The sequence below is a fragment of the Chelon labrosus genome (genome assembly GCF_963514085.1).
Source record: "Chelon labrosus genome assembly, chromosome: 19".
Lineage (NCBI taxonomy): Eukaryota > Metazoa > Chordata > Actinopteri > Mugiliformes > Mugilidae > Chelon > Chelon labrosus.
In genome coordinates, this window is record NC_140352.1 from 18,618,560 (window position 1) to 18,629,671 (window position 11,112).

Below are 11,112 nucleotides of genomic sequence, written 5' to 3' on the forward strand. Positions count from 1 at the left end.
TTATTTAGTCCAGCCCCGTCACTAAAATGGGGTTGTGAAAATAACAGAAACATTTGCCGGTACAACACAATTCACTAGTTCTACAAACCACAGACAAGAGAATCAACAGCTTGCTAAGTTTTTTTTAGTTTTTTTTTTAACAATTGTGAATACCATAACCTTCATTTACATTTAGTGCAGGAATGTTATGATATAATTAATTCATTTTCATCAGTGTTTCTAATGAACTGGCAAGTGTGAGACTGAACAGACATGGATTTAAACTCCAACTTCACTTGCTGGCAGAGGCATACAACTACAAAGTGGTGAAGCTATTTTTTTTTTTTAATCTTCTATCTTTTGTCTGTTTTTCAAAAATCCTGAAGGATTTCTATATTTCATAATCCAACATTATAGTACACTAACATATGCAATACAATAGGTACACATTTATTTATTTTTTAACAGATTAATTCGGCTGTAAAATGTATTTTCATGGTGAGCATATGCAGGGCAAAATATAATCCAGTAGGTGGTAGTAGAGTGATTTTTTTTTTCATGTTTTACTTGATGAGATAATGACCTGTGATCAGTTAACAGCTATTCAGAGTTTCATAAAGGCATCACATGGATAATAATAGACTGAAATAATCCAGACTGAAAAAAAGCCATTATGAAACCATTCATAATGGTGGTGTACCTTAAATTCATAATGCACTTCAGTGTTAATGAAAATGTAATTTTGTTCAGTTACCAGGAACTCGTACCTACATATTGTAACTGGAGCATTTTGCTTGTTAAAAGGCGAGTGCTAACCTCTGTAAACATGTTAGGATCGTCATTAAATGCATCACTTTCCTGGTTAACCATCCGTAACTACATATCATGCTCATGTTTGGTACAACTGTCCAATGATGTTTGGGGGAAATCCTTCCTCTTGACCCACTGAGTGAACGGAACTTTGACCACAGCCGGAGTACAAGTGAAGGTTCAGCTAAGACTGATGACACCTCCTGCTATCATCCAACACCAGCTGCTTTAACAGTAGCACCTGCTCGCATCAAGGTGCTACTGTGTTAGCTGTCTGGCCTCTACATGTCCACGCAAGCCTCATGTACTGCCTTGTGAAGATTTCCTTGTGGTATCTCTGCTTCCTGTCAAGCTGTTGACAACCGTTTCCCTTCAGCAGCTAACGGTGGACCCATAGCAGACAGTGGAGAACATAAGAGGAGTTTAACCCTTAGACGTCGTCCTTGCAGTTTTGCCCATTAACAAAGTAGAAGAAACTCTACTGCAACTACTGGTAGATGTTTTCACAGCAGCCTTTTTAATGTGTTACAGTAGGAAAATCCCAGGTGTGTCAATGATGGGCTGCATTCCAGTGAGAGGAGGTCTGTCTTTTAATGCATGCTGGTTCACTGGCGTACTTTTCAAAGACAAGTCAAAATGTTTGCTGTGAATGAGGTCAATTCTACCTTCTGACAGATCTCTACATCTGACATGATGGTTAGCTTCGATCCTGGAAAGCACTATACGCCTGCGTTATAGCTTAAACTCCATTCTTTTATTTAAATTTGACCAGCTATTAACACACACACACTTGCACATGAAAATGTATTACCCTTCATTACGTTATTATGAGATTTTAAATTCACAAGACGGTTGTACATATTAATGACTTCTATGGCACTTTCATACCATGTCGTTCTGTTCATTTTGTTCTTTTTGCGATGCCCTTGAGTCCCATAATCCTGATAGAAATGTGACATTCCTCAAAAAAAAAAAAAAAAACTACAAAGACCTACACATTTTCTATGTCTACTTTGACAAAAAGAAGAATAAATTGTAGAAACCCATAACCGAGGAACAAATTCACTGACTCCCAAGTTGAAAGGATACTACGAGTACCTCTACTGTGTGCATGAGTCTTGGTTACAGATGGTTCCTAGAGGTGGTTACTTGAAACCCCGTCATTATCTGCTAATAAACCTCAGACAGCACCACAGACTGACTTGGACCCCTCTGAAAAGTTGACATCACCTGTAATGTTGGTTACATGGGTCTCAAATGGCAACCTCGGTCACTTAAACCTGATGAGCGACGAGCGCCATTACACATCTGGGTTAACCCTTTGCTGGATTGCTGTCACTCTTGATACCTGTACAAAATGGTAGAGAGGCAGTGAATATACAGATGAGAGCAAAGAAGAAGTAAAGACAAAGGGAGTTGGGTGTCATCCTGATGATTGCATGTGTGAAACACTGCACAGAGGAATCCACCTATCATTATTTATTAGTCCAATACATTAATTAGTTCTTTCTTGCATCAAATGTTTTGTGGAAAAGTATGTAAAGGTGTAGCACAAAACAAAAACGATCATTCACTCTACTTCTGCAGTTGTTCATGTCATTATGACTTCGCTTGGCTGAATATACGCAGTCAGACTTCCTCCTCTTCTTCCATCTGCCTATATCTGAGTCCTCTTTGCAACAGTAAAGAAGAAAACAGAGGATGACATGCCATGATATTCAATTAAACATCAATGCCAAAGTTCGGTCTGGGGTTTAAGCTGTTATTTGTGTTAATATTCCCACAGGGCTGAGCTGCTCAGACTGAGTCCGTCTCCCTTCAGCGTTCCTCCCTGGTCTCCGCGCAGGTATTTGCCGTTCTTGCCCCGAATGGCGAGGCGACCACGCTCCACGAGCTCCAGAGAGAAATCCTCGGGGGTCTCGCCGTCTGAGCACACCAGCCCGGCACTGTTCACATACCAGAAGCGGCCGTCGACACCTGCAGGGTTTGAAGTAAGTGCACAAAGTCAGAGTAGAACTGAGAGGAAGGAATGAGAAAGCAGGACATTAATCTACCCTTGACCTGTTCTAGTTGGTTTGAGTGAATGTGTCCTGACCTTTAATATTGTAGGCCCCACTGGAGAATTGCAGGGTAAAAATATCATAGACTGATCTGCTGCCATCTAGTGTGTTGGAGTTCTTGTGGTGGCAGATGAATCCATTCTCCCCTCTCAGGATCAGCATGGGTCGGTTGATTAGTTTCAAAGTGAGCTGCTCGTCCTCACCTGACAAAAGTCGACAGCGGCGTAAAAACATCGGAAGCCACGCAGGAAATCAGAATATGCGTATGAGGTGGTGAGAGAAGAGATTGGTACAAGAGATAAAGAAACTGAAATGATTTCTTACCTATGGAGTCACTGACAGCCAGTATCTGGCCATTCTTCTTGGTGCAAATGTATTTGCCATTGCAAGCTTTTACTGCCACCTTGTGGCCAAGCCACTCCACTGAAAACATGGTGTCTGATGACCTGTGGTGGAGAGAAGTTTAGACTTCATTGGCTTTCAGTGCTCTATATTCTGAGTGCACGAGACAAACAAAGTATAGCAGGTCGACTAAACTAAATGGAGATTGTATGAAATAAGAGTTGCCATATTTTGGCAGTTTTAGGGGGTTTGTATCATGCACTTAAACCAGTATTTTATCACCATATACTACCCTTTGCCATCTTATGTATGCAAGCATCTACCCCTGTATTGTCATACTTTCAGATTTAACCGTCGCTCCATTTTCTTATTAGTAGACAGATAAGGATTGTACAATTAAAACTTGCAAACTGATATTAATGCTTACTCAATTTACTCACACTTCTGTGGCAGTACTCTGGATGCCTCCATGAGCCACCAGAGCCCAGTAGTTCCCTTGGCTGGTGCGGAACGTGCACTTCTTGGTTTCCTTGTCAATCTCCATCTGAAACGTCTCCATGTCTGTCTCATCTTCCTGATTGGCTGCAAGGCTCACTCCTGGGATGGGACACATGGTAATTATATGCTGTCATTAACACTTAGGCATGAAAGCCTGAGGACTTAGTTCATAGTACTGAGCTATGAACTTAAGTCAGCAATGGTGAATATATCAAGCATTCTGTTAAAAAAAAAATATATATATATATACACACACACATATATATAAATAATTTTAATGTTAAAAATACAAATTTCAATTTTAACTTATAAGGAGTTAAAGGAGTTTTTGAAAATGGTACATTTTACTGCTATGTTTATGTGGTGCTATATGAAATATATCATAATCACGTCTAAGTTATTTTTAAGTGTCACCTTGATTTGGCATGTGAAGCTAGATAAATACATTTTCACTAATTGCATTTATGGATGTTCCTTTGCAAAGATTATACAGGAAATAGGAAATAAATAGTGTGTTTAACTGCCAGTAGAGAAAACCTGACACTTATAGATTGCACGTTTCTCATAATTAATGTGTTATCAACTATAGAACACTCTCACCACGAACTCTGTGTCAATTACACTGAGAACACTCACACATTTGATTGACAAACATTTTATAGAAACCTCTTAGAAACCAATTATTTCATCATTTTCGTCGCTAACACATGGAGTGTTTGGGTGGTTTGTGCATTTGTTTCTTGTTTTATACATATTTAATTTATTCGTGATTTGCTGGTCCGGTATTAGGGCACTTCAATGTAATATTTTGTTCTATCTTTCAGCGTTGTTGTAGATGCAGAAAGAAAAAAAAACGTTGCCACGTCGCGAATGACAGATTGCAGAGGGCTAAATCCTAAATTACATGCATCCCGCATTATGCCCAATTATTTTCCTAATCCTTTAACAACACTAATCTGCATGCTTCTTTTCTGTGGTCATCCATCTCCTCCTTCTTCCCTTCCCCCATCTCTTGCTTCATACCCATGACCCCCTCAAGCCCCACCTCCTGCCATCACTCCACCTTCGCCCCTGTCTATCCGCCCTCTTCACAGCGGGGCTCTGATATAATCAGCTTTCGAGTGCTACCCGTCCAATCCCTCAATCCCCCCAATAAAAGAATAAAAGAAAAACAGGAAGAGACCAGAGGATTTTGTGGAGCAGTCTTAGCAGGATGTACAGATAATTATCAGCCCCTCTCAAACCTCAAGCTAAAGGAACCATGGATGATCAAACATAGAGAAAACATGCTAAAGCATCTACCTGAATTAACATATTGTAAAGATGTTGTTCATCTTAAAGGACCCATGTCTTTATGATGCATGGAGAGATGGCTTTATGTAACCACCCCAATAAACACATACACTGTAAGAGACAAGCATTGCATGCTAACATGCTTGCTGGAAGTGTACACATGTCTATGTTACTAGTCCCCCAAAAATGAAGTTATTTTCCTGTCAACAGTTAGCTGCTGCGCTGTTAACTGTTGACAGGTAAATCACTTCATTTTTGGGGTCTAGTAAGTTAGTCTAGTTAGCTGCTGTTAAAGCCTGTATGAAACGGGTTTCATTTCATATAGTATTTGTCTCCACATATTATGTTTCCTGTAAAAAATAAATACATTAAAAAATAATAATAATAAGAGAAGAGAGCTAGTGAAAAGCCACTCTTATTTGATTGGCTTGCACAGGCAGAGAAGCGTTTCATTGGATGCAAAGTATACGCCCCCAAGTGCAGGATGAGTCATCAACATATTTTAACGGTTTCCATTAAATTATAAACTTTAAAATTTCATTAAGAGTAAATATAAAACTAATTCTTTTGCAGTTTTGGGACAGATATGGATGTGAAGGTGACATTGTGCAAATTTTATCATAAGGAGGATTTAACCAATAAAAGGCTGAATGTACCAAAAAAAAAATCTTTGTGAGCGAACTGAGTGATTTTCAACCATAACTCACAATGAACACTTCTGTGTTTTTATTTGTTTATTACAGTGTATTACTTGTGAGTATTTTCTAATTAGCACTGACACTGGCTACGACTGGTGGTGTCTTACGTTATGTAGTATTGTCATAAAGTATTTGTAGTTGTCTTTCAACTAAGGATGAATGATATTAGTGCATTCCATGGCAGTCCGAGTTAAAGTGCTGGACAAACAGAACAACTATGTGATTTCGGATATCTAAAAATATTTGGTGGTGATATATTTTGTGTGTGTCGTAAGTAATAAGACTGAACTATGACACACTGCATCAAATATTTTAAGGCTACTGACGGTTGCATGCATATAATTACATCTGTATAATCCAACCTAAATGCACATGCACGTACCAGTCTGAAGGGCCTGGTGAAAAACACTTTGATGGAAAATAAGTCTTTATAAATTGTTATACCACTTGATCCGGCCTATAGCCAATGGTTTATGATAGTGTAAATCCCATCTGTTTTAAGACATTTTCAGGTGCTTGGCCTCAATTCGAAATATGACTGTAGAAATAAATTGGAAAAAGGAGAAAAGGGGATGACACACGACAAAGATGTCATGGTTACTGAGCTACCGGGATGCTTTAATCACATTTTATTCACACTCGATAAACTAGGTATCATGAGGTCTTACAACTGGTTAAATTATCATTGATCTTAAGTGCATTTGAAGCATAAATTTAAGCCCCTCTACTCCGCAGCTATGCCTGGGGGCCTATCACTACCATTCTCTCTCATCCCAACTCAATGTCATGCTTTGTCTACCTATTCCATGTGTGCATTTCACACTAATTCAACCCAGAAATGATCCTCAGAGAGGGCTCAGCTGGGACCTCACAGCCGCTATCTGCTAGATGAGAGAAGAGGAGAGAGAGGACGGAGGGAAGGATGGAGGAAAAGAAAGAAACGGAGAATGGAGGGGAAAGAGATTGGATACACCGAAATCCAAGCCAGCAATCTGAGGATGTCAATAGCTGTGTTGATGACCATCTATGACCCATTGGTCAAGCGCAAGAAATAAGATGTCAACACATCCATGATCACTGATAAACTATGAGCACAGTACTTGTTTCAGAAGACTCATGGAGTCACAGGTAGCTTCAATAGTGCCACACTTTGGATCAGACCCCAGATCCATCTCAACTTCCTGACATTGTCCTACCTATCTGCAAGTAGAGCAGGCCTAACTAATCCATCAACGATAGAGGGCTCTGACATCAATTATTAATGGTAAGCCGATGCCACTATCCCTGTGTCCTCTTATTTTCTTCTCCTCTCTCTGAATCCTTCATCCTTCACAGCTTTTTTTTTTTTGCTTATTTCACTTAATTTTTTCCACTTATCTATCACCGCATGTGCCTGCGCATCAATGCCATATGTGCGTTTTATGTGTGTGCACATGTTTATGCGTGTGTTGATGGAAAGTTAGTTTGGCCTATCAATTCTTTTTCACATTCAGGGCAGAGTGGACCACTTAGACTTGAGGAGCCTGGGAAGGTGATGAGAGACATGGTAACAGATCACCATGACAAACTAACACACACACACACACTCACACACTTGTACACTGGAGGCAGTGAAGAAGAACATACAGAAAATATTGCATTTTGCAGTCTACAAAAAAAAATCATTCACACCGTTATGTCTAAATTCATGCTCTACTGCATAACAGATGGCCCATTTTTATTACTGACCCATTTGCATGTGTACTCATTCTAAAACAGACGTGACTCCTCGATACTAAACAGTCTAAATATACAGTTGATGCTAACTTATGAGGAAAGACACAGATGACATTACGATGAAGTCTTTTTACTGTCTTAAAGTGTCCACCCTGCTCTGCTTTCCATTATTCTGTTCCTCTCCTTCAATCATCACATTAAATCTAGAGGAAAGGTATTTACCTGGGCAAATTAGGCATTTTGTACCTTTATCCCACCTTTAGTGTTACTTAACTTTCTGACTTTTATCCAAGATATAGACATTTATGTTTTAGTATAAAGTTATACATTCATCTTACATTTCTTCCATGCTCATTTTAATTGCCATTTCATCGTGTTACAATACCAGCAACATAATTGCCAAGTTGCTGGGGAGTTGGAAGGTTGACTTGACTTGACGTGATATAAAATCTGAAAATGATGGCAAGTAATGTAGTCTTAGACATTAATGTGAACTACAACGGAGAGAGATGTTGCGATATATACACATATATACACACACATATATATATATATATATACTCTTTGACTGTGTTTCCTTGATTTTTAGTAGTGCACAGGTAATGACTAAGGCCAAGGTTAGCAGGTTAGATTAGCGAGTTAGAGCCAGACCCTGTGGGGCACAAGTTTTGGCCGCAGGTAAGAGGCAGCTTGGGTTTCTGAAAGCAGACTCCCCCTCGCCTTCCAGGAACAGGGGCCAACCTCATCAATAATTCAACACACCTCACCTCACCACTCGCCGCAGCAGGGCGCTTGGTTGTGAGTGGGCGAGTGTCTCGGAGAAAGAGAAAGCTTTTGTTTCTGAAGACCAAGAGCGGGAAGAGAAAGAAATAGAAGAATATATGCTGCAAGGATTCCTCTGTATGTGAGGGCAAATGCACATACATGCATGCATATAATTTGGTATTTTTACACTAATATATTTATATACGTATGTCTCTTCTCCCCTCAGCCAATCAGTTTATAGTGCTCCCAATGGTTCCTGCCTGCAGCCCCCACTGCTAACCAGGAACAATGAGCTGGGAGAGATTCAGTTACAGCACCCAGGGTTGAAGTAACTTGACCCTGCAGACAAGAATCTGCAGCCTGTTGATGGCTGTCATGGGCAAGTATCCTGACAAGCAATGTTGGTGTATGCTAATCTACCCCAAATCCAGTTTCAAATCAGTCCAGCAATCCCTCTCGACCATCAGCAGTTGAAACTCTATGCACTCTTGTGCACTTCTGGTTGGATGTAATGCGACACCCACAATTACAATTGTTGTCGTTTTTAGACTGATCAAAGAAATTCAACCTTGCTTTTACGAAGAAATTGCTTCGAAGTCGATGTGGAGCAGGTGTAATCCATCAGTACAGTAGTGTGTTGTCAGGGCTGTGAGCTGATCAAATAACCCCCCGCAACAGCCCTATCACAAGACTGAAGAGTAAATACATAATATGGCATCAACAGAACATTACTGTATGGCATATTGGTTACAAGCAGCTGTTTTAGTAAGCCCAAGGGGCAAAAGCGTAGTGTTAACACTATTACCCAACAAAGCCAGGAGGTACATTTGAGAGGGAATGAAAGGCAATTTTCAAAAAGATCACCATTTATGATAGATTACTTGGTAAAAGGAAAAGAAAACAATGCCTTAATCCTCATTTTTATATATATATATTTGCAGGATTGTTTAGTGGGATATACAAAGAATACAACACTCTCTCTGTCAACCTTCATTTTTAATACAACATTAAGAGTAAAATTGTGAACTCTTGTAGAGATTTTATTTTCTATAGTCCCCCCCCCATTGAGATTCACAATATATCTGTTATTTGAATAAAACTACTGCCTAGTGCACTACAGCACACTAAAACAAATAACATGTTCATCTCAGGTCTCTCAGATGAGGTTGATATAGTCTCCCATATCATCCTCATCTATCTTGCTTCCCTGGAGAAAAAAAAACAATTCTCTGTGATATCGATGCATCCCGATGTGCAGACTACATCACCCATAATTACCATGCATACCTTATCAGCTGTCAATTTCAGCTTCATTATGTTTGTGTGTAGGTCAGCGTGTGTCAACAAAAGCTTATGTGACCACCCCCAAAGGTCAGCCTTTGTCCATTTAATCAGATGTTTGGGATTCTGTGTATGACTTAAAAGAAACTAACAAGCTGCCGGAGGAGCAACTTGTGCACGCATGTAAAGATTCAGGACACACTGTGGACTGGGAATATTTTATGTCCCACTTATTTATGTTTTTCCTACCTTGTCTTATGGAGACATATCGCCCATTGGCTGCTGTCAGAACCACCTGCGGGTGGCTCTCTTCCAGGTCAAACAGTTCATCTTTGCCTGGCTTGGAGCATCGTCCAGACCTCAGTGTCCCCGTAGGCCCCATGGGAGACAAATACTTCCCCTCACAATCTTTGAAAGCCAGCTTCCCGCACTTCAGCTCCAACGTGTATGCGGTGCCTCTGCCACTCTGCATCAAGAGCTTCCCGTCATTGCTGAGGAAACGACTGTCGCACGTCTTTAGGCAGTACTTCCCATCCACGTAGACAAGGGTAAGGAGTGCTGCCACACCCCAGGGAATGTTCAGATCCACAGCGATTTCCCCATCCTCCATGGAGAGGTGGGCATAACGCTTACGGGCCACAGACAATAGGTTGGCCTGCGGATGCAGAGCCAGGTGTACTGCCCACAGCTCCGCATCTGTGATTAACTGGGCGAAGCAAGACAGGTAGTCCCGGGAGCCACCAAAGAAGCGGAGGTACTGCTCAGACTGCAGAGCCCAGCGACCATCTGACTGAGCTACGATGAGAAAGCGGCAGTCAGAATTGTGGACGTCTGCTTCACAGGTGACTTTGCCATCTTTGTCAGAGGCCAGGTAGCGTCCCAGGTGGCTGCGCAAATAGACCATCTGGGTATCTTGGGAGTCTTGCTCAAGAGTCCATATTTGCTTCTTTTTTAGGCTGGGAGCAGATGCATTCACCTGGGAAACAAAGAAGGCATGGGTCTAAATTGTTAAGTACTACATGCCTGGCAGTTTTATGCCTGCATCCTGTGTTTTGTGTCATTTGATACAGATTCAAAGGCAAAGCACTACCTCTACAACAAGCTCTCTATGCACAAATTTAATACTGGCTGGCATCTTTGTACCTTAAATCCAAAGGACTCAGCAGTGAGGTAGCGACCCTCGTGATTGATTAAACCAAACTGTAACTTCAAGGGACGGTTCCCATTAGCTGGCATCTTCACCTGTGGATTTAGAAAGGCGAGAGATAGAAAAAGAACAAGAGATGAGACCAGTGAGGGATGGGGGAAAGAGAAATTGAGACAAGGGTTGCAGAAAGGGGTGGGGGTGGGTGGTATGCCTTAAAAAGGAATGGTGGCTTTTTGAAGAGGTAAGTAATAAGGAAAGAGGTGATGTCATGGAGAATGATGAAATGAAAAAGTCCTGAAGGCAGGAAATCAATTCATTAAGGTACAGTATATAAAGCACTCCCAAGACCACAAATTCCGTCTCCCGCCCATCGGTTCATTATACATTTTTCCAGCCGCAGCCTCCTAATTTACTTACTGTGGTTTTGTGGTTTCCCTTCTGTAGTTCCTGCGGCTCTAATTCAAGCTCCCAGATTTAAGAGCCTCCTTTCACCAAGCTTCCTCTTGTAATTCTTTCTCTTTTT

At 40.8% G+C, this 11,112-nt stretch overlaps 1 protein-coding gene across 1 annotated transcript; it reads right to left on the reverse strand.

Annotated features, from left to right (window-relative positions):
• Window positions 1-2,384: 2,384 nt before the first annotated feature.
• Window positions 2,385-10,678, reverse strand: fscn2b (fascin actin-bundling protein 2b, retinal; the record flags this gene model as incomplete). Its single annotated transcript, XM_084567117.1, has 6 exons — window positions 2,385-2,766; window positions 2,885-3,052; window positions 3,174-3,295; window positions 3,632-3,788; window positions 9,692-10,418; window positions 10,586-10,678. 6 exons carry the CDS (start codon window positions 10,676-10,678, stop codon window positions 2,561-2,563), a joined length of 1,473 nt encoding a protein of 490 aa, XP_084423243.1. The 3' UTR covers window positions 2,385-2,560.
• Between the last annotated feature and the right edge of the window lie 434 nt (window positions 10,679-11,112).